The 27,311-nt window shown below is 42.9% G+C and overlaps 1 protein-coding gene across 1 annotated transcript; it reads left to right on the top strand.

Annotated features, from left to right (window-relative positions):
• Positions 1 to 2,942: 2,942 nt before the first annotated feature.
• Positions 2,943 to 21,771, top strand: TRIB2 (tribbles pseudokinase 2). Its single transcript, XM_064146444.1, has 3 exons — positions 2,943 to 3,221; positions 7,361 to 7,653; positions 21,118 to 21,771. The coding sequence occupies exons 1-3, from the start codon at positions 2,952 to 2,954 to the stop codon at positions 21,584 to 21,586; spliced, it is 1,032 nt and encodes a 343-aa protein (XP_064002514.1). The 5' UTR covers positions 2,943 to 2,951; the 3' UTR covers positions 21,587 to 21,771.
• Positions 21,772 to 27,311: the final 5,540 nt, after the last annotated feature.

Genomic DNA, 27,311 nt, shown 5'->3' with positions numbered 1-27,311 from the left:
GTGTAAAAAGCCATCTACTGGGAAAAGAATGTTTGATTTGGATCACAGGATGTGAGGCTGGAGAACGTATTGCATAACTTTATGGCTTGTCCTTATTTGCAATGATTCAGTATCCGGCACTGCTCATCCCACTTCTAAAAATGGTATTGAAAGTTACAGAGTATTCAGAGGTGATGGGAATAACTGAGGAATGGAAGGAAAACACCTTTCTGTTTTACAGCAAACAGCAAAGACTGGGTCTGGACGTCATGCCACAGGTTCTTGCAGATTACTGGTTCTGTGTTCTCCCCCATTACTGAAGGGGCATTTGCTAGGTCAAATCCCCTTTATTGCCAGAGGCTCATCTTCTCCAGGACAAGCCTAAGATCATGACAATCTTTTCTCAGTAGTACTTACGTTGCAGCTGCATAACAAAGCATGTACAGCTCACAGTGTGGAGGACAAAAGATGAGACAGGTGCAATGCTGTGGAGGGAGAGCTGCCTCTCACGCCAACCATTTCTACACTACCCCGTCAAGACTAGCCTCTGATGGAAGAAGCCCGACAGCCTCTACAACATTGTTCAGAGGTATTTCTTTCTACCCTAAATCAGGTCAACCTTCCCTATCAGGATCATTTCATTATTAACATGTTCACTTCTGCCTACCCCTTGAAAACAAACATCATCCAAATCCATGGATCATTACCCAAAAACAACCCTTTTCTCTGCTCCTCCCCTGTACCGATAAGGACCCAAGACGTGACCAATCCCTTGGTATCACCATCCTGCAAATGCTGCAGCTCTGGAACAGAGACCTGTTCTTCTTACCAACCTGTTCTCTTCATACTCTTATTTGCTTAATGTTGTTTGGTTGGTTTTGCAGGTTTGTTTGTTTTTTTTTTTTGCTTGTATGTTTTATTTTAGGGCGGGGGAGGTGTGGGGGTCGGGAGAGGACGGGGTTGAGGGGAGTGATTTTTGTTGGTGTGGGGATTTTTTTGGTTTTCGGTCGCTGTTTTAAGAGATTCACAATCAACACCCAGATCAAAAGTGTGGTGTAAATGCCAGGCTTGTTAGGAGTTCAGGGAGCCGCTCATCCAACTTTAATATATATTCAAACCCTGTTATTTAAACAATAAAAAGGGAACGGGTGAATAAACCTAGCAGACCGCAGTGGTGCTGGGCGGGGACAGACCGACCTCATTCATGGCTTTCTCTGTGCAGGGCAAAAGGCTTTACGTTTTCCTTCCTCCCTCCCCTCCAATTCGTTTTAATTTTGAGATGGATTAAGACAAGCCTGGAGTAAGCAGAACTCCTCCCACCGGACTACACCGGGAAGCAACCTCTTTGCTCCCGTAAGTGCGCTGAGCCTCACGCTGCCCGGAAAAAAAATCCATTGAGAAAAAGAAAACCGCCTGGAGTTTCCCCGTCTGCAGCAGGAACCACGCACCTGGCACTTGAGCCCGGAAGCTGGGGAGCAGACTCTGCTTTTATGGACGCCTATTGCATTGTTATTATTGTTGCTATTATTAGTTTGTTATTAAAATTAATTAGTTAACATTTCACCCTCAACAGCAAGGTTAGTCCCCTAAGATGCTGGACCTGAGCTAGAGCGGCAGGAGATGCCGCGGCCAGTACAACACTGGTGTGTACCAACGGGCATTGGTTCAGGGAGCTGCTCCTAGAGCCCCCCGACACAGCTCAGCAGGGCTGCGGAAGAACGTCTCACCTTGTTTACCCCGTGCGCGGCTGCCGGCGGGGGGGAGGTGGCCGAGGCGGGGCGGGGCGGGCAAGCGGGGCGGGGCGCGGTGGGGCCGGGCCGGGGCGGGCGGCGGCGGGGCAGTCAGCCTGCGCGCTGGGCACCGTGCGGGCGTGCGGCGGCCGGCAGCGAGCCACGGAGGCAGCCAGCGTCTCCGCCACGTAAGTAGCTATTAATACGCCGGGGGCAGACGATGCCTTGCTGAAGGGGAGCAGCGCGGCCATCCCTTTTCCTCCTACTTGCTCTACCCTTAAAGGGAAAAAAAAAAACCACCAAGAACTCAGAATTTGCTGCTTGCGTTTTTTTTTTTCCAAACGATTCCAGTTTATTCCTCACACCCGGCTTTTCGCGTATTGCCCCTGCAGCAAGAAGTGAGCTCCCTTCTCGCCGTGTTGGGTTTTCTTTTCTTTGTGCATGAACTACACTAAAACGTCGTGAAGGCAACAAGCCCCCAACCAAAAATCCAGAGGTGCGGTGGAAACGTGAAAGCCTTCCTCTTCCCTCGCTTGCACTTTTTGTTCTGTTGAAGCGGCCACAACGACGAAAGCACACTCACACTCCCCTTGGTGCGGAGCGGTGCGCGCTGCCCCGCGTTCCGCTGCTGTTGCCCGTGATTGCGCGGCTGCCTCCAGGGCGGCTCTGCCGAGCCTCCTGTCGCTCTGACCGCTCTTTTGTCGGCCACTGCCGCTGCCCGCTCCAACTTAAATGCTCGTTCGCTATTTCGCGGGGCATTTTCAGAGCGCCCCGGGCGCCAGCGGCGAGGCTCACACGCCATCTGCAGCCGGGCCGCGGCAACGCGGCTCTGCCTCGCCGTAGGAGAGAGAAAGGACGATCCCCACTGCGCGCAGCGCGTTACCTAACCTTTTGTTTTCGCTCTCGCTGCGCGCCCCGCGGGAGCGGCGGACGCCGAGGCCCAGCCGCGCCGCCCCGCAGCCCCGTCGCCGTCGCCCCCCACCCCAGCACCGGGCGCCGCTGCCCCGCCGCCGTCGCGCTCTTCCGCGACGCTCCGCGCCCGGCCGCCGGCGGGAACAAAGGGGCGCGGGCTGAGCGCTCTCTCCCTGTGCCCAGGACGCGGCGCTGAGGCTGGTCGCCCGCCGCCGCCGCGCTCCCGCCCCCCCCTCCCGCCACACAAAGGCAGCCGCAGCCGGACGGGCAAGGGACCGCGCTCCACGCCAGGGCTCCGGTACAGCGTCTCGGCTGGTCTTCTCCATACTCATGAACATACAAAGGTCAACCCCTATCACGATAGCACGATATGGGAGACCGCGGAATAAAACCCAGGATTTTGAGGAGCTCTCGTCCATACGGTCCATCGAGCCAAGCCAGAGTTTTAGCCCGAATCTAGGCTCGCCGAGCCCGCCGGAGACCCCGAACTTGTCGCATTGCGTTTCTTGCATCGGGAAATACTTATTGTTGGAGCCTCTCGAGGGAGACCACGTTTTCCGAGCCGTACATCTGCACAGTGGCGAGGAGCTGGTTTGCAAGGTAATACCTCTCGTCCTTGTTCTCCCCGTGGGTTAGCCTGCTGGCGTGGTGGGTTCCCGTGTCATGCAGGAGGGCCGAATACGGTCCTGTAGCTCAATTATTAAACAGTTGAGAAACAAAAGGCAAGAAGACAGGATTAAAGGCGCATCCTGTAACTTTTCCCTCTCTCTAGACAATGGCCACGTTATAACGGTGGCCCGGAGCCAGTTCTGCTTCTTACCCGGGCGATATTGTTCTGGAAAGAGCCGTTCTCTAAGTAGGTCTTAACGTGAGTTCAGATCAGGAGAAAGCCTCATCTTCCCCACTCTCACTTTTCAAAATGGAGCAGGGAATCCCCAGTTAATTTTAAGGTGTTGGAACCTGCCGGCTTCCTCGATTTTTCCCTATCCCTTTTTCTGTGAGTTGGGGGGGCACGAAGGAGGATGGAGAAGCGGGAGGGGGAGATTGCCATCAGCTTTGTCTTAAAACGGTTTTAAAAAATCCATCGAATTAACCAGCCTGTGCTCGCTCACTGTGGAGGTTGTTTGCAAACAGCATCCTCCCCCATTGCACAACTGAGCAAGAATAAAACCTGCACACCTACGATTTCAGAAGAGCAGACAAAATAGCGTATCCCACTCTGTATAGCCTGCCTGCCTTTTCTCTGCCTCCTCCCAATTTGCTCCTACTAATCAAAGGTGAGCTATGGGAAAAAAACCCACATGCGTGCACTTCTGTGAAGGGATGTTTCACTCTTTGCCGGCTAAGGGAATATTTTCCTTTGTTCCAGAATTGTGATTCTCATTGTTTGTGGTGACCCAGACAGAACGCCCAGAAAACTGAGGCAGTACCCCCCTAGTAGTTTTTATAACTACGTATCCAGCTGAAACCTTGCAACACGCTGCAGTATTTGTATTGTTCCCAAAATATGCAGTTGTGCCATTTGGCTGTTTCGAGCAAATCTGTGATGTTGAACTAACTGCACAGCAACAAAGTAGATATGATACAGCCTATTTGTATTTCAGGGATTAGTGATAGTATTGATGACTTTCATATTTTTTCAGACTTGATTTGTAAGAAGTTATAGACTAGGTTATAGCAGAGAAGTGAAAAGAATTACTTCTCTCTGCTGTTTGTAAAGATGGCAATTCAGAGAGTAATTCAAATATGCTTACAGTTGTCTCAAGAGACAATTTAGGACTTTGTGTGATAATGTAAGGGCGCGGGTGAAAGGGCCCTTGACTTTGCAAAGGGCTAATATTGCATGTTGAATCGAATGCTTTGTTACTAAACTGAAACAGAACCTGAGAATTTCTAGACTGAAAGCCCTGCTTGGTGCGATAGTACAGTGCTGCACTCTAGGACATTGGCATCTTTTCCTGAAATAACCAGATCCCACAAAGCTGCTACTCTGCATGAAGTCATAGGTGAACTTGCATAGCAAGTAGTAAAACAGGGTCTCGGCTCTTCTTTGTTTCCTGTTTGGTTTGCAGGATTAAGGCACTGTTTTGATAACATTATGAACAACAGAGCTGCAGCTCACAGGATGGACTTTTTTTGGTTTTGTTATGTGTTTTTTTTCTCCTTCCCTTTAAGTCGAATGTTGTTGAGCTGATCCTGACATTTGAATAGCATCATTTTTTCCATATGTGTGAGGCACTACTGGCTCCAAAAATATGATCTTAGCCTGAATTACTAGCTTGTGAATACGCAGTTGTCAGTCCTGAACTCATCTTAATTTAGTGCATGCTTTAAAATGCCTGCAGTTTCGTGACTACTATTTGTCAAGTAGCCTTCCAGCTAAGAGACCTGCTATCTGGTGTCTTATTGAAGATGCTCTTAGAGATTGCTTGCAGAAGCATTGGTTTGGATAACAGGCACATACTGATGATTCTCAAGATTCATTTGGCTGCACCCACTGCCTGTACAGATGCCGTTATTTGCTTCAAGGCCCTGTGGCATCCAGACAATGGTAACTTCTCACTTCCAATTCCCAGCGAAAACTGAATCGAACTGCAGCTTATTGGACATTTGCTGAATTGATGCCAGGGATCTTAAAAGCTGGGATACAAAGAAGCCCTTTATAAAAGGTATTCTAGACTGTAGCAGTATGATAGCACTTCTCAGCTCCCTCTTTTCAAACACAGTGCTGGTACATATCCAGACCTACTTATTTACCATAGTCTGAGAAGCACAGTATGTAACTAATTTATATCAGGATAATCTGATTAGGAGAGAATTCTGGAAAGACTATTTTTTTCACATGAGGGTTTCAGCTATGTGAATGTCCCTGCTTAGATTTTATTTTCCAGCAGTCACTTGTTAGTAGAGCCACTTACAGTGTAGTAGTTACAAGTTTTGAGATCCAAATGTCAATGAATTCTCCTCTGGAATGAATTACACATCAGGGATTTTAGCAACGCACTCTCCCCACCCGGGTTCTGCTTCCCTGGCGCACTATGTCACCAGAATGCCTCAGTGCTAATCTATCCCCTCATAAAATGTGTTGGATCTCTCTGGCAGTCTGCCATTAAGGTTGTTGTAGCCTGTACTGGAGCACAGCAGTACAGGTATAGGGTAGGGGGAGAAAGACGTGTGTGAGGAGAGGGTGTCACAGTTTCTTGGCATTTGGGTTCTTTTCTGTAGATGCAGTTTGTCAGAATTGTGCTCTGAAGCGTAAAATGACTCAGGTTTTGAACCCTCAGGTAAATGTTGATTGAACCATATCTCTCAGTTTTGAAAGCTTTATAAAGCTTTGAAGAAAGCAGAGAGATTTGCTTCTTGGAGAAGATAAAATTTCCTACTATTGGAATACAAAAAAGAACAAAAAAACAATTGCAATTTGAACCACTCAGAGACTTATACAAGTTCTTCATTTTTATGTTTGGTTAGAATGAAGTGACTACCTTAAATTCTCCTTACTAAAGTAACAAAACCCCCAAGGATAAGTTATATATTAATCGACTTTTTGTGCTAATAGAAATGCTAATCCCTTTCTTTGTAGTGCATCTGAAGCAGGTATAATTAAAAATAAAAATCACTCCCATCAATGCTTTGCTCAAGTCATCTTTTAGCACACTGACTTCTGCTGCTCTCAATGAAGTATTTTTCTTGTAATGTGGGCATTTCTCAATTGACTCAAATACTGATTCATTCGTCACCACTAGATTATAGTAACTTTTATATTTGGGTTTCCCAGCAGCCTTTTTAATTCTTAGAGCTCATTCATAAGATCAGTGATAACATACTTGCTGGTAAAGGGACACTTTGCTTTTAATGGAGCACTTGATTGAAATGCAGAGTTCAGACTGGGTTGTTTTTTTTTTTTTTTTTTCTATGCTTTGCCTTTTGAAGAGTATTTGTCTGCACTGGAACAGCTTCCTGGGTTGTCCTGATCTTATAAACAGCCATTGTAAAACTGAAGCTTTGAAAGTGAAAGTGACTTTGTTGTTTGTCAGAGATTAAAGACAGGCAGGAAGTAAATATGAATAGCAGTAGATGATATTTTAAACTTGAAAATCCTTAAAACTTTAATGGGTTAATAAAATTAAGAGAGAGGCATATGTGGATCAGAGTGGATTTAATATGATAGCTTCTCTCAATACAAAGGATCACAGGATATTAGGGGATGGAAGGGACCCAAGGAGATCATCGAGTCTAACCCCGCTGCCAGAGCAGGACCACACAATCTAGCACAGATCACAGAGGAACGCATCCAGACAGGCCTTGGAAGTCTCCAGGGAAGGGGATATAGCTCAGGGGTAGAGCATTTGACTGCAAAGCTGTTGGCCATGTTCTCCATGAGGTTATGTGGATGGAAAACAGAAGACAAACATGTTGCCTTGGAAGTAATGCTCCTGTATGTTGCTGATCTTCAGAGCTTAATTCTAATGTGTTCAGCTCTTAGAAAATGAAGCTATTCTTGCTACAAGTTTTTTAAGACTAACCTTTCCTGTCAAGGTTACCCGTATGTTCTGTGTGAGGTTGTGTAGTCTGTGTTGTCTTGTCCTCAGTGCCCTGAGCTTGTGACATCCTGTTTACATCAATGCAGCTTCAGCAACAGCATAAATTGTACTTAGATCTGCTAACAGAATTAGATGTACCGTGACTTCACTGTCCTTCATATTGCTAACCCTGGCTTTACTTGGTTGTTCCTGCAGGTGTTTGATATTGGCTGCTACCAGGAGTTATTAGCACCATGTTTTTGTCTGCCTGCACATAAAAATATCAACCAAATTACTGAAATAATTCTTGGGGAGACAAAAGCGTATGTGTTCTTTGAAAGGAGCTATGGGGACATGCATTCATTTGTTCGTACCTGCAAGAAGCTTAAAGAAGAGGAGGCAGCCAAACTCTTCTATCAAATAGCTTCCGCTGTTGCACACTGCCATGATGGTGGACTGGTACTGCGAGATCTCAAGCTGCGAAAGTTTATTTTCAAGGATGAAGAAAGGTAAGAGTCTCCCTTACTTTACAGGTGGGGGTGCCTGAGGGCATATGTTCAGAATCCAGGATGCTGTGCGCTTCGCTGTCACCATTTGTAGTACACAAGGTGTAACACTTTTTATTCTGAAACCTGATCATGGGATGGATGGGACATTTTCCCTTCATACTTAGGCTTTGGAGTAAAGTAAGTATAGAGTACTGTTTGTGTCTCTGCCTGTCTCCTGCACCTGCATCTGGAAGAACACCCTCATTGGGAAGGAGATATCGTATCCTGGAGGAAGGCTCCGCAGAGATGTCTGGTCTAAGAGCTCAGCTATCATGAATGCCAACCATAAGTGTTAGAAGAGGGAAGAAGAAAAAAGGTCCAGTGTGTTAAAGAGGGAAATGTCTCATTTCAGTGAGGAGACATCAAGAGGAAGAACAGCCAAGTGGTTAATGCTGATATAGGTTGGAGGGAAGGGTCACCAGTGCTTTGAAGGACTGGTCTGACAACAGCTTCTTGTTTTGTGTGCTGGAAGAGTCTGGAAGCTGCTTCTTAGAGCATTGTGGTCACTAATTGTACTAAGACAAAAACTGCCTTGCTGTGTGGGTGCCTGTTTTTAATATCAGAGCTGTTGTGGTATTTGGGCAACTACTTCTTTTTATAGTGTCTCCTCTCAATAACTGGGTGGTAAAAGATTTGGGTAAAGACTATGGGAAGACAGGGAAAGAAAGAATGTTGGATTATAACATTTGAAGTGCTATTTCCAATACTGAACTATAGCTATACTGTTGTGCTTGTGGAAATTTCCCATCTTTTTCTTTGTGGTTGCCAATTTTCATTATGTTACATCATGTATTCACTTGCAACTTTCACATAAGGCACCAGAGTAGTAGTCACTGCTAGTGTAATGTCAGGCTTTCACTGAGGGGTTAAAATGAAAAGTAAATGGGGCAGAACTTAGCTTTGTGCTTCTTCATTTTGTGGTAGAAGATGGGAAGATGGTTTTCATTTTTACTTAAATCCTATAAATTGTCTGAAAGCTTGTTCAAGCTGTTTCAGAGTGAAATGGATGTTCTGGAGAGCTTTGTTAAAAATAACCGGTGCATATCAATTCCGTTTGGGGAAGTTGAAAGCAACATCCAAGGCAGAGAAGTTTTCTGCAGGCTCTGTAAGTGCATGATCTGAGAATTAAAAAAGACTAATACACAATTCAGTCAGGAAACAGAAGTTCCCAGCCTTAAAATATAATAATAAAAATAACAGTGATCTATCCTGTTTTGGAAAATAAGCTTCTTTTAATCTCTTTGCAAACTAAAAAAGAAAAGACTTATTTTCACTCCTTAGTTCAGACAATTCTTTGCAAAGCAAATAGCTCTCCTTTGTTTTTTCTGCTGCAGCTCCAACGTATATGATTACCCTTTCCTCTTCTTCAAATAAAAAAAGCCTGAAAAATGTATTAATAATCATACAGAGAGAGAAACAAAGCCAATAGATGTAAATTGCACTTTCACAACTCTTTCTCTAAGTTTAATAATTAAACATTGTTATAGCATCTGTGATACAGATAAGGAAACTTTAATGGAATGGTGGAAGGAGAGATTGTTTTCTATTGTAGCTAATAACGTCCTAATGTTAAAATGCATTTTGTTGTTATTGTTGTTTTGTTTTTTTCCTGAGAATATATGTAAACTTTGGTGGTTTTGCATGAAATACAAAACAAGGAAATGCTACTCCAAGCAGGGGCAGCCTGAGTTCAGAGCAGTGTAGTGGGAGCAGACGTGGGCCCATGCTGCATACTTTTGAACTCTTACCCTGCCGCTTACTAGGAACTGAATGCAATGCGAGGCACAGGGCCAAATCCTTTAGCCACCCACTAAGAATGGTGTATGCTATAATAGTGTTTGTTCTTACTAGTGTTTGTAACATAACAGTCATCTGCAAAATCACACAGTTACTCACTTTTGAACAGTGTCTTCCAATTATACAATACTTCATTTTAAAGATCAGATAGAACTTCCTGGTTATTTTTAAGGTAATCATAATGCAGTTTTCTCTTAAACGTAATGCTGATTTGTAAGTGGAGAGGTATTGTAATCCTTTTTTTGCTAAATCAACAGAGATGGAATAGTGTGAGATAGAAATAGAACCAAAAAGCGTCTGTCTCTGATCATCAGGCTGTAATCACTCATCATTTTTAATCTGCTGCTATATTTAGGCCAAAAAGTCTTCCTGGATCTTCCAGGTTCATGGGGGTGTTTGTATGGTGCTTACACCCTTCTGAGCTCATGTTTCCTACAGTCTGCTGATGAGGATACAGTGAGCAGCCTGCCTTTCAGAAACTGCCTTTGGCAGCAAAGCCTAGAAGATGGATGCTGCGTGATCTATTGCTCTTTGATACTGGTAATGAACCAAGGAGGAAGAAGCGAAAAACATCTTTGGAGAAACACTCCATTGTGAACTCCACTGTGACATGTTGCCTATTCTTAAGTGGAGCTCTTTCTTAGTAGCCCTTTTCCCAACTATTTATTCAGGTCTGTTTTTCTGCAGTTCACCGTTAGTGACTACTGCTTTGAAAGTTTCTCTTCTTAAAGACTCTCACAGCTTCTAATTTGGTAGAAGAAAAGATGGGAAATCCAGCATGCAGACAACATATGAATGGAAAACTCCTTTTATTTATGTGTATATATATATATGTGTCTGTGTGTATGTATATATATGTGTTTCTTTTATTAGTGGTCAGATACATCTGTGCTGAGAGAATGTGAAGAGTATAAGAAAGTAGTTCCACTCATTTTAAAAACCAAATTCAATTAAAGTATTTTTAGTACCTAAACTGTCCATTGATCCTGATGATATCCTGGAAGTTGGATATGAAATCAGAGCTCCTGGAATTTTGCAGACAGGTACATTCCACATTGAAACACTTTCTATTCCATTCCTGTTATCTAAATTACAGCTGGAATTTGCAAAGATTCAGGCTTCTGGTCTAATGGCATCATGAGTGCTCTTTGCTTCTGCTGATGTCACTGCTAAGAATGCTTGTTACTTGGATGTTGCAAATTGCAGTGCCTTGGGATGCCTGTAATGAGCCAGGAGGCAAGAAGGTAGAAAAAAGTAATGTTGGAGACTGGTAGTGCTGAGCATTTTGTAGAAGTCCTGATTTTACTAGTGCCATTTTCTTGATGTGGTACATCAAAGGTAGCCTATGAGGGTGTTAACTTCTTACTACCACATATGTGTGATCAGCACATAAAATTAAATCCAACATTCCACAGTGTGGAAACAAACAAAACCAAATTTCTTGTGTTTTAAGATACTTTTAGCTTCTTTTAATCCTCAACTGCCAAGAAATCTCTATGTATGGTAAATTACATTTCACGAAAGTTGTGTCCTATTGCCAAGCAGCTTAGGTCTTTTACGTTTTTGCTTTGCATGAAGTTTGGGGAGTTGTGCTTTTTAGGGGGAGGCATGTGTGCAATTCCATTTGTAAACTATAGGTGAAATAGCTAAGCTTGTGTTACAGAGTTGGGCTGCTTAAAAATGCAGTCCATCTTGATGATGCAGAATTTCTAAGACATTACAGCATGGCTGGAAATGTTTTGTAATACTGGGTTAGCAAGCAGCAACACATTCATTAAATGAAGGCATTGACTTCAAGAGCACTGAACACATAGAAAACACTGACTTGCCATGCTAAGTTTCATTGGACTTTAAGATTCTTGAGTACTTCAGAAATTGAGACCTTAAACTTCTAAACAAATGCCGGTAATTTTTTTTGCCCTGGGTGTTAAGCCAGGTCATTGCTGATGTTGTGGAGCTCTTGCTCTTGATTATTTTTGCTGTGTTCACGTCATGGTATTTACAGTTTTCCTTATACAGCCTGTCCTCATACTAGGCCCTTAGGCAGAGTTACTGTGCCCTTGTAGCTGGTGTCCCATAGTGATGTTGCCAATGTGCAGGGCTTTTTGGGTTGTGCTAAGAAAAGCATTGTACATATGTGGCCAATAAAGCAATTCATCAGAGTGATATATAGCAGCTGCTTTGAGAAAGAGCCACCTCAAAGATCTTAGAATTAAATATAACATTTCTGTGTTGGTTGCTACAATGATTTTCTTCATACAAGAATGTTTCTGCTGTCAGGGAATTATTAATTTCTGTAGTGCATTTTTAAGCCTTTAATTATATTAAAATATTAGCTGTCGTAATATTTGAAGCTTAAAGACCTTGTACATTCATCATACTTGTTGAAGAGAGAAAGAAAATAATTTCAGTATTTAGATACTGCAATTTTCCTGTATTCTTTTGAATAAATATGAGGCAGGTGGGACTCAGTAAAAATAAACAGAATTTGACACTTTTTGCTCTGTGCCATGGAATGCAGCCAGTGCAATACCCTCTTTAGAAAGCCTGCTTTAGCATAACATAGTTACTTGGTACTCTCAGAATGGTTTTGTTTCTTTGTTTTCCTCTAGAATTTCTCACGTTTAAGTGGATCATGCTTTATGGTGACCTGGTTGTGTTGTTTTCAATCATAGTGATACAAATCTGGTCCTACAATAAAAAACAGAATGCATATACCATCCTTTTTCCAAGTACATCTTTAATTTTCCTGTAGAAAGTAGTAGGTTTTCCTCCTCAACATTTGTCAGATTTTCAAGTGGTCAGCTGTTTTTTCCCTGTGGTGTTAGAACTTACTTGTTCTCTAATGATATTTTTAAAGTAAAATACTAACTTAATCCCTAAGTCCTAGAAAGAGTTATAGAATCAACCAGGTTGGAAGAGACCTCCAAGATCATCCAGGCCAACCTATCACCCAGCAATATCCAATCAACTAGACCATGGCACCAAGTGCCTTAGCCAGGCTTTTCTTCAACACCTCCAGGGATGGCAACTCCACCACCTCCCTGGGCAGCCCATTCCAATGCCAGTCACTCTCTGTCAAGAGCTTCCAGCCTGTACCTCCCCCAGCACAACTTGAGACCATGTCCCCTTGTTCTGGTACTGGTTGCCTGGCAGAAGAGACCAACCCCCACCTGGCTACAGCCTCCCTTCAGGTAGTCATAAACAGCAATGAGGTCTGCCCTGAGCCTCCTCTTCTCCAGGCTAAACACCCCCAGCTCCCTCAGCCTCTCCTCAAAGGCCTTGCATTCCAGGCCTCTCACCAGCTTTCTTGCCCATTTAATTCTCAAAGTGGAATTAAGACCAACGAAATAGAAGTGCTCTTTAAATATGGGACTAGGACCATTTAGGGGTAAAACCAGTCTTCATTTATTTTGTCATTTAAGTACTTCACATTTCCGTGAATGGAGTTACAAGACTAAAGAGCATAATTTCTTCAATAGTGGAGAGCAGTAGGTCAAATTTCAACTCAGAAATTATGATTCTTTGAATACATGGAGGTAGGCAAATTGCTTCACGGGCAGCAAATTTGTGTTGTCAGATTTAGGGCTGAGGATGAAACAATTGCAGAACAGTTTTCCACAAAAAGGTTTGTGCTCCCTTTTGTTTTCATGTGCTTTGGTTACCAAGCCTCTTGTTTTCTCCTAGGGTTTCTGGGAGCAATGCACTTTGTATTTGTTGGGTATGTTGTACCCTTCCCAGTGAGGCGTGGGAGACTTAGCTGCGGATGTCAAACATAATGCTAGGCCTGTGAAAGGCATAAATCTCCTCCTGAGGGCACAGAGGTTAAATGCTGTGCCTAAGGTCGTAAATGAAAGCAAAAGCCAGGGGAAATTTGGCTGCTGGGTGGCCCTGGGATGAGAACTTGAGCTTCAGTGGGCCCTGAGTTAGCTCAGTGAGACCATGAGAGGTGAGAGCCTTTCCTTTAGGGCCCAGCCCTGGAGTTTACAGAAGGTTTTCCCATTGAACTGTGCTGTCTTTTGGTGTTTGGCTTACAGTTGGGCCTCTTTCCTTTCTGCTTCGCTCTTTCTTCAGTTGTTTTCCCTTTGCAACCTCATCTGTTACATCTGCTGAGGGATGGTGTGGAGGAGCAGTTCCATGCCCTGTGGGGAGCCTGTGTGTGGCCTCCCCAGCCATGCCGTCTGACCTGAGGGCAGCCTCTGGCTGAACGCTGTGCTGTGTATTGGCTGCAAGGTCAGGCGTGATTGGTATGGTTGGGTGTCTGCCATGAGATGCCCATCACAGGATTAATCTCTCCAGTATTAGGTGCTTTACAGGCCCTGGAAGTAGGTGTCTCTTGACATCTTGCATTAAGAATTGGTTGTTTTGAAGACCTGAAATCACTGTAGACTCAGTGCCAAATAATCCACGTTGACTTTAGAGTGGAGGCTGAGGACTTCTTTGTACATCTGTACTGGAGGTGAGGAGAAGGGGCAGCTTCAATGAACTAGAATGGTGAAAATCTTCTGCCTTTTAATTGGCCTTATTACTACACTGTGATTACCTCAGGCTTGGAGCGAAAAGGAAAGGAAAGAGAGAGACTGTAAACAAGAGCCAGCCAGAGGTGTATTTAGTCTTAGCAGCAGCTGCTTTTTGGTAGATGTATACTGCTTACAGAAGCTTTACAAACACCTAAGCAAAAGGTTTCCAGGGGCTTTGTGAAATAATGGCACTGCTTTACATTAGAGGTGCTGACTCTTGAGCACCCACTGCAGGCTTTTTTCTAGTGTGGAATTACATTTCACAAAATACTTTTTAATTTCTTTTTTTTTGCCTTCTTCAGAGCTCCTCTGTTGGAGCTTCACCATGCACCATATTAAAAAACCTAGAAAGAATGGTGAACACAGCATAGACTTTTAAACCACTGACCTTCAGTGTAATCTAAAAAGATGAAAGTGAGATGAAGTAGCTGCCCTGAGCCAGATGCTTATCAATTAATGGACTTCTGGAAGTACTGTAACCAAGCCCCCCTGCCAGGGTCTGGATTGGATTTCAAAGCCCACACCCTGACACACAGGTTGCTACCTACCTACCTATCTCTTCTTTGGGAAACCTTGTCTCCTTAGGCAATAAGGGCGTGGAATAAACTAAGTATATTGTATATGGGGCAGGCTGTTCCCAGCAATCCTATTTTAATGTTGTAAAGCTGAGGTCTTGGAGCCCCAGCCTTTCTTGAAGGTGTTCAAGGGGGTGGTTTCAGAGCCTTTTGCAAGTGGAATTCTGTAGAAAAAAAACCCACCCAGTTTAAAACAAAAGCCCTAAGTTGCTGCATGTCAGGAAGGGGTGTGGGACAGGGCTGAGTGTGCTAGTAGCATCTCTTCAGAGGAAGGGTGGGGGATAGGTAATTTTTAGAGGCTTCCTCATTCCACGGAAGTACCAGTGAGGGAATCTTCCTTAGGAACAGGATTCATCCTGTAAACCTATGCTGCCTGCAAGTCCCAGATGTCTTTCAAAACGTATCCTTGAGCCTGTTTCATTATGCAAGAGATGGTTTGTCTGACAGCCTTTGTGCAGGTTTTTTTTGTTTGTTTTTACCCCTGAGTAGGATATTGCGTGGTGAACTTCCAGACTGTGTGCTGGTACATACTGGAAGGGATAATAGGGTGAAAGGAGCAGGATTTAAATTGTTGACATAACATTTCCCCTCTGATCCCATGTGCCTTGCTGCCCCTGAAGGAGATCAGGTACTTCTGAGTTCAGAGTCTCTGCACCAAGCTGCAAATCATCTGCACAGGGTTTCGTTGGCAGCTTTCCCCATCTCGCTGTCTTGGCGATGACAGCCTACTTTTGCATTATTTAGGAGAGATTCCCTTAGTTAAAAAAAATCAATTAGGAAAAGATAACTGTTTCCAAAGTGGAGCTTCCCCTTTATTTTTTTTTCCCTCTCATTGTGACTATAATGGCATGACAGCATGCATGCTCATCTCACCTTTGTGATGGGGTGCTGGCAACTGACCTTGATTAAATGACCTGTAAATTATTGGCCACATAGGAGCAGTTGTTGGCTTGAGTGCTTCTACCTAGGGAAAAGCTTTCCTGGCCTCAGTCAGAGTAATGTTAAAATATGAGATAGCATTGTTTGGGTGCCTTCATTTTTTTCTGCGTAGATGGGAATATTGTATCACAGTATCATCAGGGTTGGAAGAGACCTCACAGATCATCAAGTCCAACCCTTTACCACAGAGCTCAAGGCTAGACCATGGCACCAAGTGCCACGTCCAACCTTGCCTTGAAGTGCCCCAGGGGCGGCGACTCCACCACCTCCCCGTGATGCACTCTTCCTCTTAGAAGTTGCTATTTCATATTTACTTGCAGCTATATTAATGAAATGGCAACTCGTGTGGTGCTGATAGTTGTTTTCTTATCTCTTGAAGCATGAAGCTGCTATGTAGAATCTGTAAATCTGGATCATTGGATTATGACCAGGTCTGAACAGCAAGTGGGTGGTGTACCTGTACTGTCCATAGCAGGATGGCTTCTTCCATCTTCTCTCAAAGCAGATCATCTGGCTGTTGTCTGAGGGATGATGCGTACTAAAATTGTGACTCTGCTCTGCAGTTGGCTTTTCCAGAATGATAATGGCAGCTCAGCTGTAGTTCAGGTGTTGCTTCTCATACATATCGTGTCAGGGACAGTCTAGAAGCAAGTGCTTGCTTTGATTCAGGCATGGATTCCCATACTACCTACTGTTTAATTGCTGCAGTGGAGGTACTTTCCTTTGAAACACTCAGACTTTCAGTCATTGTTTCTGCCTTAAATGTTCCATTGCTAGCAATGGAAATTGTTTGCTTTTGGAGAGCAGGTGTGGCTGCTGGGTTCTTACAGCTCTGGCTTCAGTGTTAAAAGGCAGGATAGCAATTTTCCAGTAGCCCCCAAGTTTTATGGGGAAGAGTAGTGCAAATCACTCTGAAAAAAATACAGGATGTGCAACAATGCTGCCTGCCAGAGACGGGTGCTAACTCAGGAGGGTGCTAACTCAGGAGCTTGCTTTGAAGAATCTTCTGGAAGACGCCTAATTGATTAGGTTTTGTTACATTACTGAAGAGCAAAGTCTGAATACAGTCAAGTAATGAATGGCATATTGATAAGAAATTCAGAGTGGTATTGTTTTTCATGGGTTTCCCTGACGGTTTCTATGGGGACAAAGACGCATTTCCCGTCTGAGTGCTGCTGCTGCCCTCTGATTGCACTTCTGTGGTTTCATTCACCAGTAATGGGAAAGCATTCATAGGCAGAATAGCTTCCCCTTTTTAAATAGCCATGATTCAGGGTTGTATTTTTTTTAATGCATTAGACTAATGCAGTGTTTTATCAATGATCTGATAGATGTATAATGCTCTTTTTCCAAGTACTTATTCAGGGTCTGCATTAAAACTTGAAATTATGTACTGTAATTACGTAAGCCCTAACAAAAGTCTTTGTTGCCCTTACAGTATGTGTACAAAGTGATTCTCATCCGGCGTTGGCAGTAGCTTACATTTGAACTTTAGGGATTCATTTTGTTACAACCATTTGAATGGTTGAACTTGAATACTGATGCTTTTGGAAAACTTCTTTTCTCTCTTAGGGGTCTTTCAGTTGACTGATGTGAGTTAATTATTTAGAGAATGAGAGTTTATTGAAATATAACTTTTAAAAACATTAAAAAATAATTTTTTGTCCTTTTTTTTTCCTGCTCCATGACGTGAGGCACTTCAAAGCTGATTGTGATTTCACATCTCAGTGTTTGGTTTTGAGCCTGCCCCTTGCCTGCCAAGTGCTGAATTTAGGGTCGTTTGGTTACTCTGCATTCCCCACTCTTTGCTGTGGAGGTTCTATATTCCCAGAAACTACTTGCAATTTTGAGGGTCTGTTTGTTGTTGTTGGCTTTTGTTCCTTTTTTTTCCCTGGATAGTTGATTTCAGTGCTTCCTCTGAGAGAGGGCGAGAGAGAAATTGCTTCTCATCCAGTGTGTCTCTGCATTTCTGTATATTTAGACTCCCTTCTTTCCTGTCCCCCTCTCCCTGCACCTTCCTCTGCCTTGCAGAAAACAGAGCTTTTAGGCAATGTTTGAGATGAAGAGAAGACCAGCCAGAGCTGAAAGCTGTTTCTTGCTGAGATGAGGTGCTGTGTGCTAGGAAAGCGGCTCCTGAGCCAGGCTGCTCCTTTCTGGCTGCCTGTAAAATGTGAAATGACTGTGAAAAAAGGGAGTGAGTCTTGCCATTCACACCTGTGTATTAGCCGTAGTAAGATTACTGACTGAGGAACGCAAAGTCATCCATCACTGGTGAAAACAGGCTGCAGTGGGTCTCTCCAGCCCCGATGCCGGCTCACAGCGCGGGGTGCCAGCAGAGCTGAGCCAGGGCCCTTGGCAGCAAAAGCTTGTGAGTGCTTCTGTGCACCAGCTGTGCCAAGCAAGCCATTCCATTACTCCTGCACTGTCCTTGCTGCAAGGATGGAAAACCTGTGTTGCCACCTGTACAGACACTCAACCTTAAAAATGAAAATAGGAACATCTCGAGTTGCTTCTGATGGTGATTAGGAAGGGGAGGTCACACTGATGTGTATATGCTGAAGAGATGCAGCTCCTGCAGTTGCTGAGGGCAATGTGTACCTGTGCAGGGTGGCTTGTCCAGTGCCATACATGTGCTGTTCCTTGTTGCAAGGAAGCCATTTCATCACTTGTACCTTATTCACAAGGGTGTTATTGGTTGAGGGTTTGGGGGCTGACAAGGAGGAAGGAGGAGGACTGAAGATTGTGGTTTTGTTTTATTTGAAACCTTTTGTTTCCTGAAAGCCTGTCAACTCAGCAGGATGAAAAACCTGGTTTGAGCATTTACTTCGTTTGGCTGTGGTTTATGAAGGAGCAGACAGATAAGGGCCAGCTGTTGTTCCATTTGCTTGCTTAAACAAAACCTGCTGTAGCCTGTGTGTAGGACTGCAAGCTGCAGCACCTTGTGAGAAAAGCAAGACAGGGATAAGGCTGTTTCTGTTTTATTATCAAGAACTTTTTTTTCTCCTGTTGAAGAAGATTAATTTTTTGACATGCATTGCAGTCTGCTCCGCATGATTTTATATTGCATCCATTGTAGTAAATAAGAGATTAGGGAATTCTAGTCTTCTCTGTAAAACAGAAGTTTTTCTTTGAACTGCCTTTTTTATTTGCTGGTGTGGGGTTTTTTCCTTTTTTTTTTTATGAGTTTTTTTTTTTTTGTTATTGTTGGGGGGTTTGTTTTGGTTTTTTTGTGTCTAAATTCTGTGGCAACTCTCAGAAATGTGAAGTAGGACGGGAGACTAAAGAGCCTTTCCCTGTGTTGCTGACACTGGGATGGCAGAAGAGTGTGTGTGTGGGGTGAATTCCCTGCTCTAAGTTATCTTTATAAATAGCATGTTCTGCCCCACTCCCTGTTTGTGTGTGTTCTGCTTCTGTTAGTTAGCAGGAGTGAGTCCATGCTTTCCTGTCTGGCGGTTCAGTGACTTAATGCATGTTTGAGTAGCTGGCCTCACCATTTTATTGTGACACGTGCTTTTCTGTGGAAAAACTGAGGTGGGCAATGCAAATGGAACCACAACTCATGTCCCTGCCTTCCCTTTCATTTCCTCCTCTCTGTTCTCTTCGCTCCTTGGCATGCTTTCTCTCTAGGTGTTTTTTCCTCACTGCTCTTCCTGTGCTGTGCAGGTGAAGCAATGTGTCAAAGCTGGGCATTGTGAAAAGTCTCTTCTTTAGTCAATCTCCTGTTTTGAATCCACCGAGCTGCGTACAGAGGGAAGTTGCTGTGGTCCTGATAATTGCAGTTGCTTCTCCTTGCAGCCAGTTTCCTTTGTGAGATACTACTGCTGTATTTTTTTGAGTGCTAATGAAGGAGTTGTCCACTGCCAAGAGAAGTGCTGTTAGGCTGGCAATGAGTAATTAATCAGGAAGCAGGTGTGTTGCACAAACCCCATCAGCATCTACACCGGCGGAGAAAACACTGCCCTGTTTAAGGCAAGCAGTAGCGGCCTTGGCACACTGTGCTTGGAAGCCAGGTATTTTGAATTCTGTATTTATGACTTCCTGATTCAAGGCACGTTGCCAAAGGGGCCTTCACCTCTCCTAGTAAGTGTTTCTAGCTGTTGAAAAGGTCCAAGTGTCATTATGAGAGTTTATGGCACAGTTGCTTCTAAAGTACTTACACAGAGTAAAATGGCCTTCTGTTGGTTCAAAGAAGATAGTGCTGAGCTGCCTTGGAGCTGAGTACAATCCAAAGCCCATCCAGCTGCCCTTGCAACTCAAGCCTAAGCAATGTTGTCTTCAGTAAGCATTTAAAAGAACAGGGTTCTCTTTAGCTGTTCTAACACCTGTTAAATGATGTGCTTTGTTCAAGAGATGTTGAGTTCTGCCTTCTGGAATGAAGCCTGTGAATGTCTGTGTTATGGAACTGTGGCTGTGACACAGGTCTGGGAGCGATCATATAAACCAGTGAGGTTGAGGGTCAAGGACAGTAATACCCAAAGTTGAGTTATCCCAAGTAGTTGAAAAGAGAGCCTGCACTACTGCTAGGTGACTCTCCTGTCCAGACGCACTGAACAAGTCCTGTTGTTTGTAGTGATTCTGCTCCCAGGCCCTACCATTGCTGGCAAAAAATCTAAAGAGGAATTGTTAATCCTTTTGGATGCCTCCAGCAGGGGCAGATTTTTAAACATGGTTACAGATGCTAGCTGTGAGAATTAAAAGGAAAGGAAGGTTATGTTCATCTAATGCTATGACAAGCAACTCAGCATCTTTTATTTCTAATCCTGTGTCATATCCATTAGGGAAGAAAATACACTTGCAGAGATAATTACTGCAGCACAATGAGAAGTTCAGTGCTTTGCAAGCAGGAGGAGTTTGCAATCTAGATAAAGTATCCCTGTCACCTCTGCAAGCTATTTCCTAGCCTCTGTTCATTCCAACATGAGGAACTCCTCTGGTTCAGCTGAGTAGATAAGCTTGCAGGTTCTTGGCAGTGTTCAGCTCACCTAATTTCACTTTGCCCAAAGGTCTGTTTGAGAAGACTGTTAAAATTGCAGTTCCTTAATGCTAGGATAAATTAAAAAGTGTTAGTTGGAGGGAATCCATTTAGAGTCAGAGCAACCATTTTATTCCTGTTGAACCTTGTGGAACTACAGGTGTAAGTATCTGCTCACCGATGTGAAGGTATCAAAAAACCTTGTATAGTTAAGGCTAGACTGGACATGAGGTACATTAGAATGCAGCCAGCACAAAAAAAATCTTGACATTTATGTCTCCCTTTGGAAATCATGTCTATGAAAAATTTACCAAACACATGGATATGGCAATTATTAGTAATGTCTTGGAAGCTAAAAGTGAGTTTATTGGACATAACTGTATTTGAAATCTTGCAGCTCTGAGCGTGGCAATATCCCCTGTATGTCTCTGATGTCTCTGGTATAGAAGGGACAGTATCAGTTATCTGTAACAAGTCCTACTGGTGGGATTTTAAGCTAATGCACTTCTGTAGTCATTGAGTTGTGTAGACCGTTGTATTGTGTAATTGTTAACAGTTAGGAATCTGTGTTTTGATGTTTGCTTATCTTAATGGTTTTGGTGCTGTGTTTTTTTCCCCACAGGACTAGAGTGAAATTGGAAAGCCTAGAAGATGCATATATTTTAAGAGGCAATGATGACTCTCTTTCTGATAAACATGGATGCCCAGCTTATGTGAGTCCAGAGATCTTGAACACAAATGGCAGCTACTCTGGCAAAGCAGCGGACGTATGGAGTCTAGGTGTCATGCTTTATACCATGCTAGTTGGACGCTATCCTTTCCATGACATTGAGCCTAGTTCCCTCTTCAGCAAGATCCGTCGTGGGCAGTTTAACATTCCAGAAACTCTATCCCCCAAGGCAAAATGCCTCATACGTAGCATACTGCGCCGGGAGCCATCGGAAAGGCTGACTTCACAGGAAATTCTGGACCATCCATGGTTTTCTACAGATTTTAATGTATCGAGTTCGGGATATGGTGCTAAGGAAGTATCAGATCAGCTGGTGCCTGATGTCAACATGGAAGAAGACTTGGACCCATTCTTTAACTGAGCACAAAGACTGGTGTTCAGAAGGTACACAACCTGGAGATGGACACATGAAGGAGCCCTTCCTGACCGTGTTAAATCACATCCTGCATCAGCCTAGCTTGGTAGCAAAAGACACTCAAGAGGTCCTCAGATTGAGAAGGAACCTCCACAAGGAGCTAATTTAACAAATGTAGCATGGGGACAGATTGGGGGGGAGGGGGGGTGGGGGGGGGCTTGCTATCAGGTTAGATTGATTCGGAGGAGAAAAGGCAGCATGGAGCAATTGTAGCTTCTCACCTTTTTGGAGCCAAGGAGACTGCACATGCCAATTCTGGTGCAGCTGTATCACTCCTGTTTCTGTTCCATTTAAAATAGTGGTAACTCACAACAAAGAGAAACTTTTTTGCCTCAGCTCACATCTTGGCATCGCACTGTTAGATATTTGACTTCAGCCATTATTCAGGGAAAGTACAATTGGCTAACATTCTTTTTTTTAATCAGATGTCTAATAATTAACGGGGTTAACTTCAGAAAAAAATTAGGTGCACAAAGACGGACATGAAAAGTGGGTGCTAAAAAACAAACGAAATTTCAATTCATGTCTCTTGATAGCTATTTTCAACTCATTTCTTCTAAATAAACTACTTAATATTCTTGTCAGGAAATGACATTTTAATGCTTTGTTCCCTTAAGGGGAAGTAACTGTCATTTAACAAGCTGTTCTGTTTTGTGTCAAATGGTTTGTTGCAGGAAGCTATTATAACTCGAACTTCCAGATGCATTACTGCTATAATAGGGAGAAAAAGGAAGAAAACTGATAGATATATATTTTTTTCTTAATTTTCCTTTCTTTTTCTTTTTTTTTTTTTAAGATATGAGATACTGGCTTCCATATCTGCCATGCTGCACGTCTATGACTAGAGAGGGCAGAAAGCCCTTAGTTGTGTCGTTATCTGAGAACCGATATCTTCTTTAACTGACTGGCCCACATGTAAATAGAGGGCTCTTTTATTATCAAAGAAGAGTATTGTGGGTTTTCTTTTTCTTTGAATTTCTCTTAACTATGGAAAAGAATTGTTTGGGTTGGTTTTTTTTTTTTTTTTTGTTTGGTTGGTTGGGTTTTTTTTGTTTGCTTTGTTTTGTTTTGTTTCTGTCCAGAATAAGAAATAAGAGGGTATTAATAAGCTGAACATTTATATTACAGATATTCCTCTTGAAACATACACAGTAATATGCACCTTTTGTATTGTCAAGACTTATTCTATTTATTGAAGAAAATGTCACAGTAGTGATGTATTAAGCCAGTACTTCAATTACGGGTTGACTTGGGATGACATGTTACATGCTGTAGTTAACACACTTCTTTTCTGTTCAGGTATTTCTGTCCCTAAATAACTTTTTATTTAGCTTCTTTTTCTAGATAGCTTTATTTGATTTAGACTGGCAAATGTTTTTATTACTGCTTTTATATTGCTGTATGATATTGAAATCTCTTGGCATAAATATTTGTGTTTCCAGTACCTCAGTTGTTCTGATATTACTGCCTGTATACGTTTTGTGAAGTGGTCATGTTTTTTGGGTAGGTACATGTGGACTCTGTAGTATGTAAATGTTACTTGAATTTGTGCTTAATTATAGTATGTGGCATGTGCGTACAGCTACTTGGCATTTGACGTATGGATGCTATTTGCCTGCCTCGCAGGAAAGTAATGGTCCCACTCTCAAGAGGATGTTTCACAGTTCTTTATCAAGAGACAAAGCTAGCTGCAGCTGACCTGCCTTGGTTCTATTTTGGTAAATAAGAATATAAAGGAGTAATGTTTTTACACTCTGAAGATGGTGCTGTGTCAAGAAGGACTTTTTTGTTTTGTTTTTTTTATTTTATAAGTACCTTATAGGAGGAAAGATTGGTGATGTGCATGGTGGGGTTTTACTGCCTCTGGTGCTTTGTCATGTATTTGGTTTAATGTTTTTGTCCTAATCTCTTCAATAAATAAAATTGTGCATATTTAACTAAACCTCGGTGCTGTTTTCTATGAATGAAATGGGCTTTTGCTTATTTTCTTGAGGCGTCTCAAGCTTGAGCTTATCAAGCTGGACAAGCCTCAAGCTTGAGCTTATCAAGCTCATTTACCTTTTTCAAGGAGGGTCTTGAAATGTGTTCAGAATGATGTAATTTTCATGCTGGGAGGCTCTCTGGCTGATGAAGAGAGATATCAGAATGGAGCAGGATGGCATTTGCACTTGGCATAATTCGTAGAGAAATGCATGTCCTGCATTTGTACTCCCATAAAGACTAGGTCTGAAATAGCACCTCCTAACTTAGTGTCTATTTCTGTCACTAAGATGACAATAGATGCAGGCAGTGAGGTCACATGTAGAAGTGCCTGTGGAGCATGTAAAGTGCTTTGTGAACATGGTGCAGGACAGATAAACTGTCTTCACAATGGCCCAGGATTCAAATTGGGCTTTGATTTCATAGAACCATAGAATCAGCTACGTTGGAAGTGACCTCCAAGATCATCCAGTCCAACCTATCACCCAGCCCTATCCAATCTGAACCAGGATGTCTATTTGAAGCAGTGGTATGATTTGAAGAAACTCTAGAAGCCTGATAATCACCCCTAAAGAAACCCACTGGCCCCAAGCCTTACCACTTCAAAATAATAAGAGTCTAGTAGCAAAACCGGTAGCACAGGGATTACTGTCAGGCTGGCTAACTGTGCTACATGATTTCAGCTGAGGCAATTCCTGGCATGTGTTGAATATTTCAGTTGGTAGGTTGTGAATTAGAACTGTTGATTATAGTACCAAGAAGAGATGTTATTAGCATATAGAAACACTCAAAGATCAGTCTCTAAATGATCTGTATGCCTGCAGCCAAGGTTTAAATTGCTTGAAACTCTTTCAAATTGAACTCCCACAAAAAATGTGCTTTAAAAGAAAAAACAAAAACCCAAACCAGATTGCAATCAGTCAGAGAGAAGTGGAGGGGGGGAAGAGCTGAGGATTTTCCTCTCCCCCACTAAAACTTATGTGAATGGCTTCTGTTCTATTTGGGTGGAAGTAGTCAAACCTCCTTTTACAGCAACCTGCACGCTTGCTTTTTCACTGCCAGTAATTGTATGAAGAATGTGGCTGACTAATGATTGCTCGCTTGCAGTGAATGTTTTGTTCAAGGAAAAAGCTTTCTTGGTGTCGCTATGGAGGAATCCTTTGGCAGCTCGAGTCAGCTTTATAAAACTCTGAAGGGATGCCTTGTTTTCAGAGCTTCCTTTTCCCTGAAGTGAAACTTGAGAGGGAGATCTGTGATTCAAACAGCTGATTTCTGTCTCTCTTCATTCCTTCATGGATGCTATTAGTGGGGTATGGATATACCACTACTTGCTGCAGAACTGCCTCAACAGCTTTGATAGTCCTCTCAAGCCTAGGTTTGGGTAGCAACTGCAAAAGAATGCAGGATTTTGCTGAGCAGAGGTGGTGGGATGGTCTTAGCTACTTCCCCATCCTGGGGAAAGGGATGATCTCACAACTATGCAGAGTGAAAAGCATGCCTACAAACAAAGCCATTTCACAGGACATGACTCTGTGGCAGACTTTGGAGGCAGAGGCCACCCTGCACCCTCTGTCTCCTCTGCCCCTCCTATTTACAATTACTTTTAAAAAAGAAAAAAAAAGTCACTATTTGTCACATTTAATTTTGTCAGTGCAGCACTGTTTGATTTCAAGCTTTGTGCTCTTCTTCAGGACTGACCAAACAAGTCACAATTACTCCTTTGGTACCATGTTGTCATATAATCTGATCCCTTAGCCTTACTGAGGTGTGTGTGTGTGGTATGGGCATAAACAAAGCAATTACAAATGCATTCTCTTAGAGCTGAAATAACCTTGTTAAACTTGAGTTTCTGAACAGGAACAAAACCCAAAAGCCCAACTAAGGCTGCTAAGACCCCAAACCACACTTTCCTGGCAGTCAAAGGGGAAGGGTATGAAATGTGATGCCAAGTAAAAATTATTGGGAAGGGGAAAATATACTCATCCTGAAATGATTATGTTGAAACTTGGAAATGTTAAGAGTGAGCTCTGTGACTAATAGCATAATGAATACCAAAAGAATTAGTAATGATCAGTTCTTTATTCTAAAAAGTTTTGTCAAAGGTTTCTATGAAAATCTTGCTAATTTAATAAGTGACAGTATAACTAACAACTTAACTGACTTGTAGCTTTCCTATTCTTTCAGTAGAAGCAAATGTTGAAAATCAGTAACATGATGAGACAAATTGAAATCAAAGTGTAAGTAAAGCAGAGTATAAATGACCTGTAATATGGTATAATTCTACCCAAATAGGAAAAACAAGTAAGGAAAAGATCAAAAAAAGGGGGAGGGAAATCAAGTCAGTTGTGGTAGTGACTTTCTTTTGCCAATGTTCTTGATAGTTACATTCTTGGTACCAGTTTCCATGCCTCCATTTCTGCCTTTCTTTTTGACTTCTGAATTACCCAGTTTAGGCTATTTGCTTGAAATTTACTTCCTACTGAGATGCCTCCCTAGAGGGCTCTATACAAGTTTGAAACTCTAGGCCATTTTGGGCTTGGAAAGGTTTAAGTACATCAGTGAGTATGTACTTAAAATGTGAGGAAAAATGCATTTACAGAGATGGTAATGTAAATCCTGAGAAGTTCAATTCCTATTATTTGTGCTGATGTAAATGAATGGAATCCATTTCTTAAGGGCATAGATGAGCCTGACTTGTGTGCTGAGAGGTGTCATTTATTCTAGTTATTATTCAATTTGAATTCGTTTAGACTCACAAAAAATGGCTCAGTAAAGGAGTGGATCACATTGATCTGCCTCTCCTGCCTCCTTTGTACAACATCCATTGCCTGCAGGGGTAAAATAAAATGATCATGGTGTGGCAGCTTGTGGAAAGTAATAGGTTAGCTCCTGCATTTATTTCTGCTCAAGAGATTAAAGCATAGCTGCAAAGCTGGTGCTGACATCATTCCAAGCACACAAAAAGCTGACGTCAGTTATGCAGTATCTTGCAAAGTGTTTATCTTCATCTGATTAGGTTAGCAAAATGCATACTGCAAAAGCAGCACACAAAGAAGGAAACAGTGTGTTTGTCCATGCTTCCACTCACCCTCTTGACACCAGAATCAGTCCTGGAAAAACTGAAACACTTTGTCCTTGATAAGACCCCTGTAAAAAGCTGGAAAGCTACCATTGGGCTTGGCTTTTCCCCATCTTAATCTCCAAACATCAGTGTTAAGCATACGGTTTGCTTGAGGTGGGTGTTGGGCAGCCTTTCCTTGCAGGAAATCTAGGTCTGAACTTTTGGCCTCCACAAAGCCAATCAGAGTGGAAAAGCCATAAAAGCTGTTTTGACATGGCAGTGCAAACACTCATCTCTTCTGCATGCTCAACTAAGTGTGTGTAATTGGTCAGTGAGGAAGGTGGAATTGCTGCTACTAGCTGTCAGATAGCACAGGAGGCTTCTGCCCTGTCCTGCTGCCATGAGCATGCAGGCAGCACTGGCTACTGCCAAAGGAAGTCCAAGTTATGCTGGATCGCTTGAAGGGCATCAACAGCAAGTAGATAGCTTCCTCCCTTTGCTTGTGACCAAATGTACCCTTAAAAACAGACACTTCCACCTGGCAATGCCTACAATAAGAGGACACATAGGAATAGTGTGCTCTATAAGTCAAGCCAATTCTTCAAAGTATGGGACAGAAGATGCTCTTAT

This window comes from Pogoniulus pusillus, chromosome 7 (assembly GCF_015220805.1).
Source record: "Pogoniulus pusillus isolate bPogPus1 chromosome 7, bPogPus1.pri, whole genome shotgun sequence".
NCBI classification, from domain to species: Eukaryota; Metazoa; Chordata; class Aves; order Piciformes; family Lybiidae; genus Pogoniulus; species Pogoniulus pusillus.
The sequence above is the reverse complement of the archived record's forward strand: the minus strand, read 5'-3'. Positions and strand labels throughout refer to the sequence as shown.

What these genes read in the sequence shown, in the direction of transcription:
- TRIB2 (XM_064146444.1), top strand. Translation starts at nt 2,952, where the DNA reads ATGAACATACAAAGGTCAACCCCTATCACGATAGCACGATATGGGAGA. An exon ending in GCGAGGAGCTGGTTTGCAAG is followed by an intron (nt 3,222 to 7,360) that starts GTAATACCTCTC and finishes TTGTTCCTGCAG; the next exon opens with GTGTTTGATATTGGCTGCTA. An exon ending in ATTTTCAAGGATGAAGAAAG is followed by an intron (nt 7,654 to 21,117) that starts GTAAGAGTCTCC and finishes TTTTCCCCACAG; the next exon opens with GACTAGAGTGAAATTGGAAA.